This window comes from Dipodomys spectabilis, unplaced genomic scaffold (assembly GCF_019054845.1).
Source record: "Dipodomys spectabilis isolate Male_0828 unplaced genomic scaffold, ASM1905484v1 ptg000006l, whole genome shotgun sequence".
NCBI classification, from domain to species: Eukaryota; Metazoa; Chordata; class Mammalia; order Rodentia; family Heteromyidae; genus Dipodomys; species Dipodomys spectabilis.
The window spans coordinates 1,838,145-1,861,676 of NW_024870683.1; the positions used below are offsets into that span (position 1 = coordinate 1,838,145).

At 41.4% G+C, this 23,532-nt stretch overlaps 1 protein-coding gene and 1 long non-coding RNA gene across 4 annotated transcripts in view; one reads left to right on the forward strand and one right to left on the reverse strand.

Moving 5' to 3' along the window:
- The first annotated feature begins 626 nt into the window (after positions 1-626).
- LOC122121734 lies at positions 627-1,550 on the forward strand. The gene is made up of 2 exons (XR_006150031.1): positions 627-1,413; positions 1,486-1,550. It is a non-coding gene; the product is annotated as an uncharacterized LOC122121734 (long non-coding RNA).
- A 94-nt stretch (positions 1,551-1,644) lies between these two features.
- Positions 1,645-23,532, reverse strand: part of Mob3b (MOB kinase activator 3B) — a 180,739-nt gene continuing 158,851 nt past the window's right edge. For all 3 annotated transcript variants that reach the window (XM_042695860.1, XM_042695863.1, XM_042695864.1), the window contains one exon: positions 1,645-3,923. In XM_042695860.1, coding sequence (XP_042551794.1) covers positions 3,894-3,923 — 30 coding nt within the window. In that variant the 3' untranslated portion in view covers positions 1,645-3,893. The remainder of the gene's footprint in view (positions 3,924-23,532) is intronic.

Sequence of the window (23,532 nt, forward strand, 5' to 3'; positions counted from 1 at the left end):
ACCAATAGAGCCATACCTCCAGTCTGGCATTTTTGTTTGCATTTTTATAATTAGATACAGAATTTTGGAGATTTTTTTTTTTTTTTGACTGAGCTGGCTTTGAACTGCCATCCTCCAGGTCTCAGCCTTGCAATTAGCTAGGATTATAGGGATAAGCCACAGTGCCTAGCCTCAAATATCCAGGGTTTAAAAATGACAAAAAATAAAAAATATTTTAAAAATGAACACTGTGCAGGTCCAACAAAACATGCCTATAGGCTAAATTCAGCCCATAGTGTCACAACTCAGCATATGCAGAAGATTATCGCTGAGAAGCAGGTAAACATCTTTATTTCCATGGTAGGCCAGAAGCCTCATTCCTCACTGCCTTGTGTCTAAAAATTATCTTGTCACCTCATTTTATTTTACCAAATAACATAGCTTTTATCACAATATTTTATTATTGCTATTGGCAACAGTGGCTGCTACTGGAATCATTTATAATTATTATATAAAAATTCTAAGTGTACTATTAAAACAGCCAGGCATAGAATATATATAATTTTTTTTCCTGGTATTTTTTTGCTTTTTTTTCCAAATAAATTAGCTTTTTTATTCTCCTAAAGAAATACTAAGCTATCTAGGAATAAATCTATAAATCCATCTTGAAGTTCAGAAATCTGAATCATAGAACAATTAAATTACTCAAAGTAATACAAATAAGATAGCATCAAACCAGAGATTAACGTTAAAGTTTATTTATTCTAATAGATAAGCTTTTCTATGATCTAGTTTTGTTGTCATTAGATAACCAGGTTATCATCAAATTAATAGTACTATAACAAAGAAATGTGTACAAAATTCATCTGCTGAAAAGCTAACGTTTGTATTTGATACCCTTTTGCAAAATTCTGTAATAGGATAAAGGAATTTCTGCTCAAATAAAAATACGTATGTAGTTTCAAATGAATTCCATATCAATTTATAAAGAATTGCCAATTTTCCTTTATCTATTTGTTCTAGGAGCATTGTAAGCCAAAGAATCGATTTGTTAAAGGAATAAACATTAAAAAAAGACAAGTCTATATGGCTATATCTTTTATTTGTGACATATGAATTCCTAAGCTCATATAGAACAGATTTCATAAATATCCTTTAGTTTTATATTCCTTTTCTAATTGGTTATTAGTCTGTTTTTCTAAACAGAATAACTCTTCATTTAATCATAAGTGGAAATAAAAATATAGTTATCATTTTCCTCAGATGTATGTCAAAATGATATAGGAAAACTCTGAAATCAGAATACTAAAAGCTAGTAAGACAGTTTGATTAGAAACAGATTTTTACTTCTATGTAATACAAATATATATCAGTGAAAATTAATATCTGTCCAGGGGGAAATAGTCTGGCATAAACTTATATTTGTATATATATGTATATATACATATATGTATACATATATACATATATATATATATATATATATATATATATATGCATGTATAGGGCATAAAACAGCCATTATTTCCAAAGGACAATTTGGCTAATTCTAGGAGATGATCACCTTTCTTAAAAGGCCAAAAGAATCAGAGCAAGAAAGACAACCGTAGTATTGGAAGGACACCTTTGTGTCCATGTCTTGAAGATGAACTGTGTTTTTCTTATAGTAAGATACCCAGGGGTGATAGAAAGGGGACCAAGTTTAAGGCCATAGAAAGAGACGAACTTCCAACACAATAACAATGGGAGTGGGGGTGGGGGAGAAAGAGACAGAGACAGAGAGCAAGACTCTATTCAAGTCCCTTAATGTGTTCCCAGCTAAAAGAATGAATTACAAGTATATAAATCAACCACAATCAAATCAAATCAACTAATGGGATGTTAAAGGCAGGATGCAAGCCAAAGCAGGAAGGCAAACCCAAATGGTTGAGAGTTTTGTATGGGCAGTGGAAATAGAAAATTTCACACATACAACAGTGAAAAAATAATGTCAAAAATCAATGACAAGTGTCTTCTGATCCCAGTTTTCCACTTGACCAATCAAGCATCACAGAAATGTGGGAACATATTCAGCTTTCTCATGACACGGTCCTGTGGTTGTCACGGTAGAGAGCTACAGATGCTCCCAGGGCAAAGGATGACACTGCCATTCTCTCCCAGCATCGCGCTCTCCCATGAGTCATGAGTATTGCACAGGTCAGGAATTGGGGCTTCTTGTTCTTCTGGATCTTTAATGGCAGCCAGAGAGTCTTCTTGTCAAAGTGATGCTGGAAAAAACTGTTTTGCCTACTGCAGTCTCAAAATAGTCCAGGAAGGGAAAAAAAAGCGCAACTGTGTCTATTGTACACCAGAGCATAAAGATGGAGAGGTAGCAGTGTCTGGTTCTACAAGATGGCTTCTACGGTGCGTGAAGCAGGGACCAGTCTGCAGCAGGTAACACAGAGGTTCACCGGGCTCTCGGCCAGTCCTTTCTTAGTTTGGACAAGGATTTGATGCTTTCTAAGCTTTTGTGGCATCCACGAATGGCTTTAACACATTTCACATAATAAAACAAAACCAGAGTGGTTTAGCTTAACTTTTAATTGTTAGTCCACGAAAATGCACTAATACATTCTTATCTATTTCCCTCCACCAACAGATTCTTTATTAAATTCAAATATTCCGGGGAGTACTTTTACCTGCTAATCACAGCCTGTCGGGACCAGGGTTTGGGAATGAATCAGAGAAGGCAACATTTCATCAACTACAACTCAGCGAGGTTTGTGAAGGTAGGAAGGAGCACAGAATGTGTTATTCTGTCTACTGGAAGAGAAATCTTGGTAATGGAGAGAAAGAGGTAAGCTCCAGCTTCACTGTTACCTTGGCAACCGTGGCAGAAGTAAATTCTGTGTTGTAATACAACACAGTAGGGAAGGAAGTAGGGAAGGAAGAGGCCCCATCAGCTGGCTTCAGAAGCAAAGGGGAGCAACTGGGCTGGCTGTCTAATCTCCATGCACCAAATTGCCAAGTATCCTTTTGTTTTGTCATCAAAATGCTACAGTTATGTAGAGGCAGCCACAACTCTACTTTCATAAAGAACAAACACTGCACTCATCTGGCTCAGGGACCCTACTGGTCATTCTCGGTCACTAGGTGCTTTCTTTCTTTCTGGGATCTAGGGAAGAATATCTTCAGTGGAAGAGTCAGTGGTGTGTTGAACACCGTGCATTCTTATCAAGGCCAACTAGAAAGCTGCTGTCTTCAGCAGGTGACAAGTCTCTTCCCAAATGATGCGAATGTGAGGATCTATTTGGGACACAGATGAGCCAGCTGCAGTTTCCCTGGTAAAACCGCGTATGTGGGAACTGGTGGGGACCTTTCTGGGTGGGGTTTGCGTCTCCCACAGATCCAGGCCCTGCACAGTACGAAGAAAGGCAAACAGAGCGGACCTCTCAGCCCTGAAGAAGAAAGTTTCGTGTAGAAAAACCAGCTCTGCATTCAGAATTCCAAAATTCACTTGGGATTTAGAAAATAAGGGTCAGAAAAGTCAGCTAGCAAGACAGAAAGGGCAGGTAAGTGGAAAGGTACAAAGGAATGTCTCAGTCACAAAACCTGAATTCCAGTAAAGCTTAGGTGGCAGGTCACAGGCAGAACGGTCACAGGAGCAGAGGTGCAGAGGCCCGGCCTGGCTGAGTCTTCAGCTGGAGGTTCCACAGCTGGTTCTTTTTCACGGTCTGCCTGGCCCCCAGGTCTTGGCTAGCAGCACTCAGAGGGTTAAGAGCACATGGGGTGGGAGAGAGAGAAAGGTCTTCCCGGAGTGCCTCTGGGTCTTCAGCTCTCCTGCTCCCAGAAGCAGGCAGCCAGAGCTACCTGGTGTCCCCTGAGGTCTCATGGAGAAAACAGCTTTCCTTTCTTCCCAAGAATAACACGGAGCATTAGTGACACATCCTGCTTGTCATCTCTTTCTGGAAAGCAAGGAGAGAAGGACAGTTAGGGGGAAGCACTAAGCAAAGGAGTGACCTGATAAAGGTTGTTCTGCAAACACTTTCAGGACTCTCTCTCTCTCTCTCTCTCTCTCTCTCTCTCTCTCTCTCTCTCTCTTTGTCTCTCTCTCTCTCTCTCTGTATGTATGTATTGGGGCTCAAACTCAGGGTTTGGATGCTGCCCCTTAGCTTTCTCTACTCAAAGTGCTCTGCCATTTGAGACACAGCTCCACTTCTGACTTTTTGGTGGTTAATTGGAGATAAGAGTCTCAAAAAATAATTCACGTACTTTCTTGTTGGGGCTGGCTTCTACAGGCATGAGCCACAAGTGCCTGGCTTCTGAATGTTCTTATGCTTTGGTTTACTGTTGATGACAGAAATGGCAAAAAATAATGCACACAAAAAATGCACACAAGGTTGTGCATTTGAGAGAGAAAGGGAAGGAGGGAATATGTTCATAAGCCATGTTTCTGCATGAAGAAGAAAACCATTCTTGAGACATTTCTTAAATTACTAGAGGTGTGGAGTGGGGGATGGTTGACACATAGATCAGAAACTTGATCTTTCAAAAGCCCATATGCAGTTATTTCTTAGAGAATTTGTTGTTGGGGGTTTTAATTTTTTGAGTTCTAAGTATATTTTAGATATGAGACCCTTGTCTGTTGTATGGCTAGTGAAGATCTTCTCCCAGTCCGTGGGCTTTCTATTGCTCTTGCTAGCTATGTCCTTTGCCATGCAGAAGCTCTGCAATTTCATGCAATCCCATTTGTCCAACCTTTCTTTCATTTGTTGTGTTTCTGGGTCTCTATTAAGAAAAATTTGGCCTGTGCTAAGGAGACCTAGAGTTTCTCCTATTCCATCCTGTAATGTTTTCAGGGTGTCTGCTTTGACTCTGAGGTCTTTGATCCATTTGGAGTTGATTCTGGTGCAGGGTGATAAATACGGATCTAGCTTTAGTTTTCTACAGGTGTTTAACCAATTTTGCCAGCACCATTTACTGAAAAGGCTTTCTTCCATTCTATTTTTTTAGCTCCCTTGTCAAAGATTAGGTGGCTATAGGTCTGTGAGTTCACTTCAGGGATTTCAGTTCTATTCCATTGGTCCTCAGGTCTGTTCTTGTGCCAGTACCAAACCGTTTTGATTATTATACAAATCCTCAAAGAAATAACTGCCTGATTAATAAGTGGGCTAAAGATTTAGAGAGACTTTTTTGAAGAGGAAATAAGAATGGCCATTAGACACATGAAGAAGTTCTCATCTTCTCTATCCATAAAAGAAATGAAAATCAAAACACCATTGAGTTTCTAACTCACCTCAGTTAGAATGGCTATAATCAAGGAATCTAGTAACAACAGATACTGTTAGGGTTGTGGCCAAAAGGGAACCCTACTGCATTGTTGGTGGGAGTGTAAACTTGTTCAATCACTTTGGAAAACAGTATGGAGGGTCCTCAAAAGACTCCACATAGAACTCCCCTATGACCCAGTAATCCCACTTTTGGGCATTTAGCGAATTGATCACAAACAAGGTCATACCAAAGCTACCAGCACAACCATGTTTATTGCAGCATTATTTACCATAGCTAAGATATGGAACCAACCCAGATGCCCCTCAATAGATGAATGGATCAAGAAAATGTGATACACACACACAGACACAGACACAGACACAGACACAGACACAGACACACACACACACACACACACACACACACACACACACACACAGGAATTCTATGCCTCCATCAGAAAGAATGACATCGCCCATTTGGTAGGAAAAAATTATATTAAGTGAAGTAAGCCAGGCCCAAAGAAACATAGGTCCTATGGTTTCCCTTATTTGTAATAACTAGTATATGTCTGAGACAAGCAGAAAAGATCAAAAGCTATGTACATATGACCATATAAGATGATGTTAAGCGAAATGAACCCCAAGATAGGGACACAAGTAGTTTTTTCTTTCTTGCTATTGTTTTTAGCATACTTATAATACACTACATGATTCTCTTGTTTCTGTTGTATGTTCTTCCCCAACGGTATAACTCTGTTTTCACTGTATGTGATTCCGGTGTCCTGGATCTTATATATACATTTTTCTAATTTAGGGAGGGGAAAGGATATAACAAAATGCTTAAATACGGATACAGGTTGGCCCATTGTAACAGTGAGATGTACAAGACACTATGTTGAAAGTGAACTTTACAAATTCGGGGGTGGGGGGAGGGAGGAGTTGGGGAGGTGGGGAGGGAAGGGATGGTAGGAGGTAACAATGCTTGATAGGAAATGTACTCATTACCCTACTCATGTAAGTGTAACCCCTCTGTACAGTATTTTTACAATTATAAATATTATATATCATATATATTATATATATGGGGGAAAAGCCTATAGGCTCCAAGATTGTGCTTTAGCACTTCATCACTAGGTGGCACCAATGAGCCATTTAAATAAACACTAGTTTTCAGAGAAAAGCTGTTTTCCAAATCAAAGCCTTTCAGCAGGTATACAACCGGGCAAACAGATTCCTTCCTTGGAGAGACAGTGGCCTCAACAACCCGAACCTAGAGTGCTTTTTAGATTTTTTTTTAAATCAACATCTGGTTGACCAGAGCTCTCTTTAGGAGGAATCTGCCATTGCTAGAGTTATTTACTGCATGTTTTACGTACATATGCAAGCTCCTATAGAAGTCCAAAAGGTGCTTAGAAAGGGTTTTGCTAAAACGATAAGAATTTCCTGAGATGTGTTGATAGACTATATTTGGCTTGTATATGACAGAGTATTTTCAGAATCGCAGATGTTAAATTGGAATATATTCATTATACAGAAATCATGAGCTTGTGAGCTTTACATACAGGCTTATTATGTACTTTGATCACATACTCCTGCCCCATTTTAAAAAACAAAAACACTTGGATTTTAACATTGTGTTCATAAGGAGTGAATAAAGTAGGGTTTTGGTTGTGTCATTCTATACAACTCAACAGTTTCAGGTTCTCTGCAGCCATCAGCAAACTCCATTCTTTGAGCTGGGAGTGGCTAGGTGCCAGTCCTTCTACTCATATATTGAGTGGCTCCTACTCACCCCAACTTGGCCAGCTGCACTTCCCTGTGGTCTCCAGCAGGCTGGCAGACTTTCTTCTACCTGGTAAGTGCTTTGAACACCTCAATACCTGAAAATCTTTAACATCATTCAAGATTCAACTTTCAGCTTCTAGGAGGAGGTATGACTTCCTTTCTATCATTCTCTACTGCTGTTGGAATTTAATTCTTTTTGCTTCAGCCTGAGAAGGCCTTTAAGCCATGTTGTATATTATTAGGTATGAGGAAGAGCACTGTTTTCAAGTCCTATGCAGCTTGTGGTATCTGTATGAAGTGGTTACCCTGTGGGGAAAAAGTACAAACAAAATATGGGCCCAACATCGGTTTATCTCTGAGCAAAGGAAATCAAGTATGTTTTTCAATTTTGGATGTTTTTGTTCTTTGTAATAATCTGAGTTTTTAGATATTTTAAATTATTTTTAAATACCATATAATTATTTTTCCAGATCACAAAACAAGGTCTATCAATTCAAAACAAAAACAAAAATAGAAGAAGACCAAAACTCCAGATCAAAATCATGTTTACTTTTAGAAGTTAAGGTGACTTTTGCCAGTTTCTTGATTTTTAAATTTTTATTTATTTATTTGTTTGTTTGTTTATTTATTTAGCCAGTATAAGGGTTTGAGCTAAGGATTGTGCATTTGCTTGGTTTACTTGTTTGGATGGTACTTTACCATTTGAACAATACCTCCAGCCCAGCTTTTTTGTTAGTTATTTTGGAAGTGGAGTCACAGACTTTTCTGTTCAGGTGAGCTTCAAATAACAATCCTGTAGATCTTAGCCTCTTGAATAAGTAAGAGTATAGGTATGAGTCACCAGTACTTGGCTTCCTTCTTTCTTTCTTCCTTTCTTTCTCTCTCTCTCTCTTTCTTTCCTTATTCCTTTCTTTCTTTCTTTCTTTCTTTCTTTCTTTCTTTCTTTCTTTCTTTCTTTCTTTCTTTCTTTCTTTCTTTCTTTCTTTCTTTCTTTCTTTCTCCTTCCTTCCTTCCATTCATTCTCTTTTTCTTTCTTTTTTGAATAGGGTCTTGCTATGTAGCCTGGGCTGGCCTCAACAAGTGATCTTCCTATCTCAGCCTCCTGAGTCCTGGAGTCACAAATATGTGACCATCACCTTGGGGGACTTTTGTCTTGTTTCCGTGTAGAGGGTGAAGTGGAGATTAGCCCATCCTTTGCATAAGCTATTCAACTACTGTCTGATCCAAACAGTTTCCAATTGAAGATATTACCCATTTGGTAACCACTGCAAGAAGCCTTTTGATATCCACTCACCAAACCTGTGAATTCTGAGTCAGGTCTTATTCTTACCCTTGGGATTATCCATTTTATAATGGGCAATTAGTAGCAGATAGGAAATAAATGGTTCAGAAAAGTGCAATAGTTATTCTATGCCTTATAAGTAATATCCTCACCTAGCCAAGACTACAAAAAAATTAGCTCAGATCCTTGGTTTATGATATGACACCATCACACATTTTAGCGATCTACTTTTACATGGAACAGAGAAAGAAAAATGTTGCTATTTAGTGTCAGTCATGCTAGCTTAACAAGCTTATGAATTTTATTTATTTATTTTTTTTTTAAAGAAAATAGGCTCCTCCAATCACCACACTCAGACTACTGTTCAAGCAAAGAGGAAATAGAGTGATTATCTAGATAGGCAACACTGTCATGTCAAAGAAGGGGAAAAGCAAACCATCAAGGAGTAAATGTTTTCCCCAAAGTCACCCACCTAATGGTGAAAACAAACAAAAACCCAGGACTTCGAGCCTATGGACCCTGCACTGTACATGCATTTGGAAGAGGCGAGTGGCATCAGGACTTCTCAGCCATGGGTGACAAGATCCTTTCGCAGCATGGTGGTACTCCTTAGCTGAAACTCCTTTTAGGGCTCTTCATAGTTTTCACATTAAGTCCCAATAATGGCATACAACGTCCTTCCTGAGCTGGGCTGTGCATTTCCACTCCCTCAACCCTCTCGGTCCTCTGTACTTACAGATGTCTTCACTTGTGACTTTCTTCCCAGAATACCCTTCTCCCAGCTCTAACACCTCCAGAGCCCTTGATCAGTGATCATCTCCTCTGGGATACCCCCTACCCCACACCTGGCCCTCAGTTTCCCTTCCTGCGTGTAGCATCTTTTAAGCTGTTCTGTGATAGTTATTTAGTTCCTGGTTCCAGCACAAGACTGCTCTTGAAAAGATGAACCACATCTCGTTTTTTTTTTGTTTGGACCTTCATGCGTAAGGCTGGGACCTTGCCTGAACCTTAAAAAATATATATATATATGAGATGAAGAATCAGGGCCTCAGAGAACTGAAGTCAGTTGCCCAAGTTCACATAGCCAAGAAATATGTATTTGAACCCCTATGTGGTTGACTCAAAAACAAGTAAACAGTCTGGGCTGGTGGCTAATGCCTGTCTGTGATCTTAGACACTTGAAGCTAAGAATAGAAAATTGTGGTTGATAGACCAACCCTGGGTTGAAAAGATAACTGGACATCTTCTAAACTGACAGCGATGTAAACCTGCCAGTCATTCCAGCTACAACAGGAAGCCAAAAATAAGTGGATCACAGTCCACATGCATACATGTGTCTGGACGGAAAGTGAAACTCTATTTTGAAAGCAGCCAGGACAAAAAAGGGCTGGAGGTAAGGCTCAGCAGTAGAGTGCTTGCTTAGCAAGCCTTGAGTTCAAACTCCAGTATTCCCAAAACAATTAAAAAACAAAGAAAGAAAGAAAACAAAACACATGCTAGTCCCATTATTTAACTTTGGAAGGAATAAAAGGAAAGAATGTTTTTTGGTTTCTGTAGTGCTTTCAAATAGGAACAGAAGAGTTTCAACTTTGCCAAGTTGCTACTTATTTGAAGAAACAAGAAGGAGAAGGGGGCAGGAGGAAATTTTGCCAATAAAGAAGTGACAGAAGAAAGAGAACACACAGATGAAAGGAAAGTGGGTTTGCAAGACCCAGTGAAAACACTGTGACAGAAGCTTAGTTAAGACAACTTTTGTGGAAGTGTTCCATTGCTCCACTAGCTGCCACTGAAAATCTAATGGCTTGAAACAAGGTAAGGACAGCTATGCAAAATAGTGTTAGACTTGGCCCTCTGAGAGAAGCAAGCTGCTGCTTAGCCAACCTAGCACCCAACATCATCTTGTCTTTGGTTCTGTCAACACACACACACACACACACACACACACACACACACACACACACTGAAAGGTGGCTTAGACTGAAGGACACTTCTGCAGGCATGGTGGGGGGTTGGGGGGTTAAGGCCAGGATCCTGTCATTGCGAAGATTTTCATACCATAAGGTTCAGTCCTTTGGGGTAGAGGGCAGGCCAGAAAGATGGCATTCTGTGGTGCCTTTCTTCTCACATATTTAATTTTTACTGAAATAAGTCATTTTTAGCGAAATAAGTCAGACCCAAAAAACCCCCACAGGCTACATGGTTTCCTTCATTTGTAATAGCTAGAAAATGTCCCAGATATTTTCTCTCTTTTTTTTTTTTTTTTTGTTGGTCATGGGGCTTGAACTCTGGGCCTGGGTGCTGTCCCTCAGCTCTTCAGCTCAAGGCTAGTGCTCTACCAATTGAGCCACAGCGCCACTTCTGGTTTTCTGGTGGTTAATCAGAGATAAGAGTCTCATGTACTTTCTTGTCAAGGCTGGCTTTGAACTGTCATCCTTCTGAGTAGGATTATAGGCATGAGCCACCGGCGCCCAGCATGTCTTGAATATTCTTAGCAGAGGATCACAACGGCTCAATACCTATGTGCATACAATCATAAAAAATCATGCTATTGAAATGAACTCAAAGAAATGGAAACGAGAGGGTTTTAATTGTACAGTATGCAGATATTTCTTTTTCTTTCTTTTTTTTCTTCCTTTGTTGTATTCCCTGTTGTCACTGTTTTTTTATTTCTGTATCCATTGTCTTCTATATAAGTTTATCCAGTTTGGAGAAGAGAAGGGAAATCACAGAAATGGTGGGACAAAAGATGAACCAATGAAACAATGATACTAGACACCATGGTGGAAATAAACTGTAATTTGGGGGGTTGGAGGGGGGGAGTGAGAGAAAATGAGGGAGGGGGTAATACTGTTCAAAAAGAAATGTACTCATTACCTTACATAGGTAAGGTAATGTATATCACCTTTACAATATATATGCATATATCATCTTTGATATATCACCTTTACAATAACTTTTTTTAAGTGTGTGGATTGAAATACTGACCATCTCCAAAATGCTATTACTCTACCTTTGCTCTTTCATTACAAATTGCTGCATTGGTGAAGGTGGGGGGCTCTCCTAAGTCTCCCCCATATCCTTCTGGGCCAGCAGGGGCCTGGCTCCCACCAACACCCATTTCCCAAGGTCATACTGATATTCTACTCTTTGGAGATGAGAAAATTCTCATCTCCACATCCACAACTTGTAACAGGGGCAAGTCCCTCTGGAGCAGGCGATTTTCTTGGAAGGTAATGAGGATGAAATCTAAGACATCCGAGTCAGCACCAGCAAGGGATGCTGTGGTGCTCAGCTTACCCATCTGGGCTGCTCCGAGGCTGTTGTGCCTGGAACAGAGCTGGGGACTGAATGCAGTTGATGCTTCTGGTATTGTGCCATCTTCAGAACCACAGGATGCTGGTGTTAAAGCATTCCAGGAATAGGTAAGTATGGCTTTAGAGGTTTTAAAGCCAGAAGAGGTAGTAGCGTTATGCTAAGGCATTTTGATTATAAAACCCCAAATCAATCATTCTGTCTTTATCTAGTTTGAAGGACTCAGCATAATTCTCTGGGACATTATGCTGCCCTATAATGATTGCAATGTATAGCTGTGGTTAACACTACTCTGTCTCTCTCGTACCTGAGGATCTCCTTATAGCACTGGATAGAAAGGGGTTGCTGAAAGCCCACAGAAGCCTAAAATTGGTCCCTACATTACTGTCTCCTCACAGATGAAGTACTAGGAACTCCACATGACCTTCAAGGATTTCAGGATCTGTCTCTTGTCTATGTCAGCTGCCTGGCTCACAGCGGGCTCTGGTGTGTTTCTGTGTCTTTGTGCAGTGCATGTGTTCCGTCCATGTGGAATGAGCCTAATACTCTAGTTCATTCTTCCCTGCTGGCCCATAGTGGCTTTGAAGCCTACAAGCCACCTAGATGACTGTAGACACAGCAGCTCCAAGAAAGAAAGTAGAACTCCAGTGTGGGGAAGGAGAAGGAGAAGGAGGAGGGCCCCAGCAGCTGGTTGTTAGGCATTTGGTGTGGCAGCCAGCTCTCCCTCAGAGGAGCAGGTCATGTCAGGGAGACCCTGGACAAACACAAGGCTGACATCCCCAGGAAAATAAAGAATAGATGGAGGTGGAGGTAGGGGCGAGGGGTGGGGAAGGACAGTTAAACAAAAACAAGCAAAAGACAAAACATCCAACACAAGTGCCATTGCCAGATCCTGGTGGGAGAGCTGGAATGGTTGGAGGTGGAACCAGCAGGGGTGAGGAGGCCGGGCAGGACAGCAGCTGGGTAGATGAGGCCAGCTCGTACTTCCTGAGGTGTAGTGAAGGCTTCTCCTCTGACTTTCTTCTAGTAACTGAGTGTGTCAGAGGAAATGACATGGGCTTTTCCCAAATGCCTTCTAGGGGCTGGCCCCTTCCCACCCCAGGTCCAGTGGGCAGGCAGGTGAGGCCTTCAGCCCAGAACGAGGGACCTCCCAGCCTACTCCATACATTCTCCTGGACCACAGTGAGCTAGCTCCCATGATCCTGTGGTGGGAAGGCTACAGGCCTCGAGCTCTATGCCCTGCCAGGCAACACCAGATTCTTCCTTTTAGACAACAGGGCCTTGGAAGCAAGCAGCATCCAGTAACTCTGCAGTGTCATGTGGGCAGGCCTCTTGCCTGGAAGCTTCTCTGTTTGAAGAAGGTCAAAAGGACCAGCAAATAATTGTGTTTGATTTTTTGCAATACTGAGGCTTGAACTTGGATCCTCATGTTTGCTAGGCAGGCACTCTTACCGGTGAGCAATGCTTCCAACCCCTTTACCATTTTTTTTGGCACAAGTGTTTTTGTCATGTAGTTGGAAGATGATGAATGAATGAATGAATGAATGAGTGAATGAGTAGTACCAGGTCATCAAGAGAGAGTGTTCAATATGGAGAGGTGATGCAAGAACTGTAATGGATTCACAGAAGGGGCCTTGTGTTTCCCTTGGAGCAACCTAGCATTCCTGTCACACCTTACTCTTCATGTGCTAAGTGTTGTGCAGTTATGATTCCATCAACCCTAGAATATGGTTCTTACATTTTAGCTACAGAGAAGAAACGAAGGGTCAGCACCTTGGCCACAGTCATGTGCATGGTTATCAGTGCAGCCAAGGTGGAAACTAACCAGCCTGCTATGTCAGGCTGACTGTCACCACTCAGGACAGCATGTGCTTTCTGTTCAGTCTCTAAGTTAGCGATTATATGACACCTGTGCTGGTCATGGGAGCATGGAGCTAGGAGCAGCAGTGGAGGCTGAGCTGTTGGAGGCCCACGGCCGGGGCTATGTCTGAATTTGTCAGGTAATATTCCCAGAGCAGACAGACTCCAGAATATTAAAAACAATTCTCCCAATTCTAAGTAGAGATGAACACCACCCAGCACGAGCACATTGAACATGTCATCTCTATTGTCTGTTTTAAAAAATGTGGGTGGCAAATGAGCCAAAGAAAGTAAAAAACAGAAATCCAGCCCTGGCTGATCTCCCTAAATGGAAAGAACAATATTTATTTGGTCAATTCTGTACCCAAACAGTCGCCCACATTACTGATATAGAGCAAGGTGTAGGCGCACATGCCCATATTTATGCAGGCTCCCAAGTCCATGTGCACATTTGTTCAGAAAAACACTCCCCCTCCCACCTACCAAGAATAGTTATTCATAGTGATACCAGAATCAAATGGCTTTTCTTTCCCCAAGCCCTAAGCTATTTCATGGGAACACATTTAACCTTGATTTATGTTGCAGCATGGGAAGGCATGCTGCAATACTCTTGAAGTTCTCCCATGGGACCATGGAAGATGGGTGGCATGTGTACCAGGCAGGTAGCCTCACAATGCACCATGGGAACAAGACAGGTTGTTACTGTATTCTCACAATCCCGCTCAAGACTTGCAGCATTCCCTTCTGCCATGCTCTCCTTTTTAACATCCTGACCTGCTCTGCAGATCTAACATTATGCTGTCTCCTCACCAGGACACTCCAGAGGATTTGACGTGAGCTCTGCTCAGAGAGGTGTGACATACAGCCCAACACATGGCCCAATATAGCTTGCATGTTACAGGCTACCTCTGTGCCTTGCAGATGCCAGATGCTACTCTTTTCTTCCCATACTACTTACTCCCACAGTTTCTTGGAAAGCTTCCCAGGGGTCTAACTCTCTTCCCTCTATATTCTATCACTCAGCACAGCTGAATGGTTCCTGGCAGATGCTTCTTATTCCCCTTGTTTTGGGATGAGCAAAGCATGACCAAATGTACTTTGATGTCAGAGACAGATTCCAATGTGGCCCAGTGCTCACCTGGGGAGTTTCCTAGTTCCCTAAAGGTTGGATGGATGCGGGTTCTGTGCTGGTCTGTTCTGTGCTGGTCTTGTCGTCAGCAACAGGAAGAAACAGCACTGGCTGGTGAGGCATGGAGTTCTACTTTGCCAGTGGTTGCAGGCCCCAGGGTTTTACTGAGTTTAGAGAAGCTGAATGAGGCCAAATCACTGAGGACTTCTCTATAGAAATACGTATACACCCATGTTTATTGTAGCACTATTCATCACAGCCAAGCTATGGAATCAGCCTCAATGGACAAACAAAGAAAATGTGATATATGTACACATGTGTGATATATGTACATATGTGATATATGTAAAACCAAGTTTTACTCAGCCATTAAGAAGACTAAAATTATGTCACTTGCTAGAAAATGAATGGAACTGGGGATCTTATTAAGTGAAAAAAAGCCAATTTCACAAACACAAGTATGGCATGCTTCTGTCCTTTGTGGAAGCTAGGGTAAGACAAAACAAAGCATAATGAATTAAGGTCATGATAATAAAAGGGGAGTACTAGAGAGATGAGAGAGGGAGGAGGAGCAGGATAAGAAGGAGAACTGGAGGGAGGTAAATATGGTCATAGTGTGCTATATATATATATATATATATGAATATATATATCCATATATATGTATAGGGATGTTGTGGTGAAACCCTTTTATACAATTTGATTCACAGCAATAAATGAATCTTAAGACAATATCCAGACTACCACTTAAGCTGAGAGAAAGACATATATACATATACATATATATATGTATATATATATAGAGAGAGAGAGAAAGACAGACAAGAGAGAAAGACAGAGAGACAGAGAAAGAGAAACCTTGAAGAAATTAATATGTAATTTTGAGAGTTTTTTGCACTTCAGGGCATGGGTCCCAGAAGGCAGAATTGATCTCCCCTAGGAAAACAAAGAATTCCATAGAAGCCATGCAGCCTTTGCTAAATAAGACCTCTATTGTGTGTCTGATGAAAACATATGGGGAATTTTCTTTCTCAGTAAGTTCGTCATGTAGGAAGCTTGTAGTTTCTTAACATGCTTATTTTTGGGTGGGAACTGTTACTTTCAGATGAAATCGGGAGCGTTCAGGGTGGTATGGCAGTAGACAACTGTTACTTTCATTAAGTAAATAGGTCAGAAATAAATTGAGTAATTTTATTTGCATAAAAATTGATCTTCAGATGCTTCTAGGGCTTGCAATGGGATTATGTCCAGCTAAACCAGTAATAAACTGAAAATTCATTTCATATGCCTAACCAACACAGGACACTGTCGAGTGTCTGGTTTCCCTCTGCCATGATCACGTGGCTGTTCAGGAGGCTGAGATGTAAGGATTATGGCTCAAAGTCAACCCAGGTAGGGAAGTCCCATGAGACTTACATCTCCAATTAACCACCAAAAATCACCCCTGACCCAGCAGACATTAAGATTCCTTCACAATGCACATACAAATGCTGTTGGAACTGGCCGTTAAGAGTGGCGTCCAAAGAAAGGAAAAACCACCACAGAAACCTTAAGCTGTTTGGATATGGGCAGAAATGCCAACCTTAATGAAAGTCTTCCTCTTCAATCACTATGTTGTAAAATTAAAGCTACGTGTGAGTGTGGCCACACACTTTACTCATGTCTGTTTGCCCATGTTTTCCAGAGATTAATATGATAATATCTCTCAGCATGTGCTGTGAGCCTTTGGGTACTTTCTACTGGTTCCTTAGGCTCCTGAAGGCTCTATTGTTTACAGATGATAGGCGATAACAATAGCTGCTTATGACCTACGTCTGGCAGTGATAGGGTCAGTGCTCTACATACCAACTTGAGATGCCACCAGACTTATTAAAGGCAGCTGATGACAAAGGACTAGCCATGCTCTGTGTCCCTAGGAGCCTACTGTACACTAGCAAGGGTGATCTAGGACAAAGCAGCATGGTACGAAGTAGACACCAGCTCAATCAAATGGTAACTGACTTGTATGTTTCATCCAGACCTTGTACTAAGTCATCACCTACAATATACACACGGACACCTCATCTTCTTGGAAGTCCTGGATTTTCAGGAGAAAGGAAAGCATGTGTTGTCAGGTTGTACTGGGCTTTTTAATAAGCATGAGTGCAAATGGACAGTCTTTAGCAAATATGCACTCCTCCAGGAGTATGAGGCTTGAGTTTTAAAAATAAAATAGCTTCTGCTGGGCGCTGGTGGCTCACGTCTGTAACCCTAGCTACTCAGGAGGCTGAGATCTAAGGTTTACAGTTTGAAGCCAGCCTGGGCAGTAAAGTCCATGAGACTCTTACCATCAAATAAACTATTCAGAAAAGGCCAGAAGTGATGCTGTGGCTCAAGTGGTAGAGCATTAGTCTTGATAGAATGCTCAGGGACAAGCCCTGAGTTCAAGCCCCAGCACTGGCACACACACATTCACTAAAACAAAATAAGATAAAATACAATGGCCACTCCAATTAATTGCCCCATCTAAAATTCTGGAGTTCAGTTAAAATGTTACAGGCCCAATTTCCTTTGATTTGGGGACATTTGTATCTGCAATGAAACCATGAGCAGGAGTCCCATGATGGCTATCCCATGGGGTCTTATTTCTCACTAACTGCCTGCTAACTCGTGTCAATTACCTGCCTAGCACTTGTAGGCATTGTGTCTGGGGCTTCTGATCCACAGCCATTCAAATTTGCTCAAGTTGCCTGAGAGCCAGCTCTATATGCACTATCATTTTATTTGAGTCACTCAGCACTGTGCCTTGTGTGGACCTGAGCACGTTTCATAGCAAGACACTGCTGGAAGGAAACAGAACTGGGGCCTCCTTGGAAATCATTTAGATGCGCAGTTCATCAGAACCCATTTGAGTAATAATGTCCCTGAGCAGACATCTAGCTCAAGCCAAGGTCATCAGTAGGAGTCATACTCGTTTTTTTGCGCATCTTCAAAATTCATACAACAACCAGGCACTGGTGGCTCATACCTGTAATCCTAGCTACCCAGGAAGCTGAGATCTGTGGACTATGGTTTGAAGCCAGCCCAGGAAAAAAGTCTGTGAGACTCTTATCTCCAAGTAATTACCAAAAAAATCCAGAAGCAGAGCTGTAGCTCTAGGGTAGAGCTGCTAGCCTTGAGCAACAAACCAACAAGAAAGCTCAGGGGCAGGGCCCAGGCCCCAAGTTCGAGACCCAGGCCTGGCATACAAAAAAAGTTCATACGTAAGTACATTAGAGAGGCTCTGTCCTCATGGGTGATTTTCTAGAGATGTTTCTGAGAGCTGTTTCTGCCCTTCTACCACACAAGATGCAGGTCAAAATGACCACCTTGGTGTAGATTTAGCTCTCATTTGAAACCAAATCTGTTGGGGCCTAGATTAGACTTCTAAGCCTTCAGAACTAGGAACAACAAAAATGCCTTTTCTTTAGAAATGACCAGGTCTAAAATATTTTGTTGTTGTAGCTTGAACAGTTGGATATAAGCTGCATTCAATTTTAAGAATCAAAGTGTGTGAGTTTAACTGCTGGCTCCATAAAGCTGTGTCACTGTACAAAGCACTTTACACCTCCTTACTGGATTTTCTTCCTCTCTAAAATGGACATAAAACAGAGTTGTTGTTTTTTGTTTTTTTCTGGGAGAATTGTGTACAGGTTAAATGAGGTAATATATATACATTTTCTACAGTACTGGGTTCATAGCTTTACACAACATTTTCCATTATTATACCCTTAGGCTGAACATAGTCACTGGAAAAACACAATTTTTTTACAGGCTTCAGTCTTTTATATTAACTTATTTTTTCAATAAAACATGGACATGCATCTGTACTATAAATCTGGTTTTTTTTTAAATAATTTATTCAATAAATCAGTAATTTCAGTATAAAACCCTTATATGAGAATTCATGTAACTATACTTGTTCTACAGATTACAAATCTGTTTTAAAAAATAATTATATTGCTAGCAATAAAGTACAAGGAAAGGTAATGACAACCTAGGTCATTGTAGGTTTTTCAGTATGTCAAAACTAGAGACTAGAAACCTTCCCTAATCTAGGAGGTTTAAATTTTAGCAGCAGAAACCTTTTCTTCTAACGTAACTCCATGCATTGGCTGTATCCTCTCATTTTACAAGTAGGGGAATTAAGACCACTCATATGTCTTCACAGAAAAGATGACTCATGCTGGGAACCAAGCCTGGTCTCCCAGCACCCAGCGTATGTCTGAGCACAGTGCTGCAGGTTTGTGGGATGGTGGGGTCTAGCAAGGTCAGGTGACAGGCCCAATGGATGAGGTTTGGGAGGGATGAGCTTGTAGGGTATGATGAGGATTGATGCTGGCAGAGGCTGTTCTAGATAGGGTGCTGGGAGTAGGGCTAATTCTGGTGAAAGGATTTGGGTGAAGGGAAATAAGCCTGAACCTTGAAATAAAAGAAGGGCTAGATCCACGTTAACAACCAAACAAACATAAAAGTGAAGGGACCATCTTCAGTCTCGGGTATCTTGCTGACTTCTAATGTTGGTGAAAACATTGGGAATGGCGCATTAGTTCCAAAGTAGGATGGCTAGATCACATACATCAGAATTACCTGGGAGCTTATTAAAAATGCAGGCTTGACAGGCACCCGTGATTCACACATGTAAGCTTAGCTACTCAGGAGCCTGAGATATGAGGATAGCAGATCGAGGCCAGCTCCAGTGACTGATTCTGTGAGATTCTTATCTCCAATTGACAACCAAAAACCTAAAGTAAAGCCGTGGTTCAAGTAGTAGAGTACTAGCTCTAGCAACAAAAGCTCAGGGACAGTGTCCAGGCCCTGAGTTAAAACCCCAGGGCCAACACTAAAAACTAATTAATTAATTAAATATAATAAAAGATTTTTAAGTGCAGGTTCTTGAATCCCATTCACATCCATGAAGTCGTAATTTGTCATAGTAAAGTCAACATACTACTACTTCCTTCATGAGCTCCGAAGAGGGTCTAGAGCAAGGAAAGTTTCAGATGCACCGTTCTTGATCTCACTGGGTCTTACCCATGATGCCCATGAGAGCCATCTGGAGTTTGACTGTGCCTGGGCTGCATCCAGAGAGATTCTGTCTTAACTGGTCTGGAGGAGGGTCTGAGAATGGTTAAACTTGAAATCTCCCTGGGTGGTTGCAGCAGAATAGTTCACAGCTACTCATAACTGCCAGAGGGGAGGGAGGATTCCAGCTGTAAACACTGAGCTGGCACACCTGAAACAGCTGGACTGGATAAGGATTTCAGACACAGGCCTGGGAGGAACAGGTCTTCTGTGCAGCATCCAATCAGGCTGCACAGAAGGATGAGAGATCATCATCAGTTCATCCACGCTCAAAGAACACCATGCTGGCCTTTCTATCTGCTCAGCATCTAGGAGCCTACCCTTTATGTCTGCTGCTGTTGCCTGTAAAGTATATGTGTGTATAATATTGTGACTCTGAGTGACACAGAAAACCTCCCTCACAGTGGCTGTCATGTGTCTCTTTTTGTAACATGAACTGTTTTTGTTATTATAACAAACTGATAATGTAGGCATTCTAATTGGCCCTTTGAGATAAGTTGCCACCCAGGAGACAAAAAAGCCACAAGTTTTCAGTAAACACCTGCCAAAGTATTTGTTTTTATGAGTACTAAAATTATTTTAAAAGATGTTGGATGCATTTTCCAAACATGTTTTCACAATAAATTTATTGAGGTATGCTTTGTCATCAGTAAAATGCTTCAAATTAAACATACAGTTTGCTGAGCTTCCCCTACCCCCACCCCGTGTGTGTGTGTGTGTGTGTGTGTGTGTGTGTGTGTGTGTGTGTGTGTGTGTGTGCGCTCACGCGCGTGCTGGTTCTGAGGCTTGAACTCAAGGGCCTGGGTGCTGTCCCTGAGCTTTTTCACTCAAGGTTTCCCTTCTGACATTTGAGCTAGGAGTCCACTTCTGGCTTTTGGTAGTTAATTGGACATGAGAGTCTCATTGACTTTTCTGCTGAGGCTGGCTTCCAGCCCCAATCCTCAGATCTCAGGCTGATGAGTAGCTAGGATTACAGTTGTGATACATTAGCACCCAGCCTCAGTTTGACGAGCTTTGATGGATGATCGGCTCCCAAGCCACTAGCACCACAATTAAGTTGTAGAACATCTTAATGCTTTCTGTCCTTTGCAGTCAGTCTCCTTGCCCAGGTTGTGGCCCCAGCCAATAATTGATCTGCCTCCCGATGCTCTAGATTAGAGTGTTCTAGAACCTGTTGTAAGTAGAATCAAACTGTATGTACTTTTTGTGACTAGTTTCTTTTGCTCAGCTATTTTTAAAGATCTATCCATAAGCATGGATTGCTAGTGAATGAGATTATTCAAAATCACTTCTGTCAGAGGAAAGTGGCTGCGGAACCCTACTGAAAGAAGTTTCTGGATAAGAAAGCGGGTTACCTTAAACTGAAAGGGAAGTGAGAAATGGAGACCATTGGTGGCCCTGGCTTCTTTCCATGAACTGGCAGAGGAGGAGACCACACTGAAGTACTGAGAATTCTCACTGAGGTGGGGGATTTCTGGAGCAATAAGCACTCTGAGGAAGAGGTAGCCTCAGGCTTAGGATAAGAAACTGGTTTCCTACAAGTTTAAAAGTTGTGATACTCATGGTAGTTTATATGTCCCCCAATTCTTTATCATTCCTCCTTTTAAGAGGCAGAGTTTCAGTGTGAGGTGATCTTATTGGGTTAATGGTGATACACAGAGAGAGGATTGGGAATGAGGCTTCATCATTTCTGACACTGGTCCATAAAAGATATGGCAGCTTTCATCTTGGCCACTCTCTGGGATGAGGGGGCTCTGGAAGCAGTTAGCAGAGGTAGCATACAGTAGTCCCCAAAGAAGGGACAATTATGCTACAACCTGCAGATTAAGCAGGACTCAGGAGGACATGGAGTCCAAAGGACTTGTGTATACAATGACCTGAAAAGTGACTTGCCCATTTGAAGAACTCTGGGAAGTTTCTTTTGAATAGTCCACACATCTAGATCTGCCAGCTGTTTATCTTGATCTCCCAGATCTCCATCCAGATCTATCTAGATTTACTTATTTATGAGATCTCTCTTCATGCATCTACTTTATTATTTGTTGTTCATTTTTACAGATATATTTAGATTGCCAATGCAATAGGAAATCTATGAACATTCACCTTTATTGGTCAGCTAATATTGATCAGCACTATGCTCTGGTCCTATGGATCACTTTACCTGGCTTTACTGGTGGCTGGGCTGTATATGTGAGAGTACTTCATAAGAAGAGGGCTAAGATTGCACACATGACCATAGGAGACCCTGGATTTAAGGAATGTCTGTCACTGAATCTTCATACTTTTATTATGTCAGGCCAGATGGGTGATGAGAAGATGGGGTGTTCTATTTCAAGTAAGTAAAGCCTTCCTTTATTCAAATCCCGAGTTAATACTCATTTGACATTTTTTCAAAGCCAAAGAATCTTAGTCTTATCTGGTCGGGAAATTTGAACTAGTCTAGATCATACTCAACAGCTTCAATTTGGCAGGCTGAGCATCAAGCCACATGAACAATTCCCATTTTCTTATAGATGCTCATAAAAATGAAATAAACCCTGCCATGACTGTGGTCTGCAGCAGTTTCTAACACCATGGAACAGTTTTTTGTTTTTGTTTTTCCAATGCAATAACGATTTGGTGCCCCAGAGATGAACCGAATTCCTGTTATTCTAAGCACTTCCCTGACACAGAGGGCTGATGTGAGCACAGGATTTTGTTTTTATCTATTCTTTATCTGTGAAGTAGGGGAGAAGTAGCTTAGCAGCCATATAAGGGCCTTAAAGAACCAACTGGAAATTCCTCCTTGAGGCAGGCATAGGCACCACTGGTAACACATCTGGCAGCTACTGGTGGAGGGCGGGGGACTTAATGGTGTTGAATAGAAGTTTCCTGGTGAAGGAAACTTTCAGTAGTGCTGGGAGCCAGTGAAATAGCCGCCACTCGACACATGTGTCATTTGAACACTTGAAATGTACCTAGCAAGATTTTAAAAGAACTAGTTTCTTTTTAAAAGCTGGTGTCAGTGACTCACATTTACAATCCTAGCAATTCAGGCTGAGATCCAGAGGATTGCTGTTTGAAGCTAGCCCAAGCAGAAAAGTCTGAGATATCATCTCTAAATTAACTAGCAAAGCTGGTTGCCGGGGGCTCATGCCTATACTCTTAGCTGCTCAGGAGGCTGAGATCTAAGGATCACAGTTGAAAGCCAGTTCAGGCAAGTCTGTGATGTTCTTACCTCCCATTAATCACCCAAAAGCTGAAAGTAGAGTTGTGCCTACAGTGGTAGAGTGCTAGCTAGCCTCAAGCAAACACACACACACACACACACACACACACACTAATAATAAAATAACCAGCATAATGCTCAACTGGTAGCGTGCCAAGCTAGCAAGTAAGCAAGCCAAGCAAACAAACTAAGAAAGCATGAGACCTAGAGTTCAAGCCCCAGTCTCAGCCAAAAAAAGAAAGAGAGAAAGAAGAAAGACAGAAAGAGAAAGAAAGTCTAATATATATATGTTTTTGTTTTGCCAATAATGGGGCTTGAACTCAGGGCCTGGGCGCTGTCCCTGAGCCTCTCTGTGCTCAAAGCTAGCACTCTGTCACTTGAGTCACAGCGCCACTTCCAGCTTTTTCTGTTTATGTGGTACTGCAGAATCAAACCCAGAGCTTCATGAATGCTAGGCAAGCAGTCTACCACTAAGCCACATTCCCAGCCCCCTACTTTATATTTTTAAATTTAACTTTAATTAATTTAAGTCACAAATAGCTAGTGGCTACTATATTGGTAGTTACTGTACTAAGCAGTTGATTGAAGAGTATCATTCTTTAAAATTGTGAGAAAAGTTAGG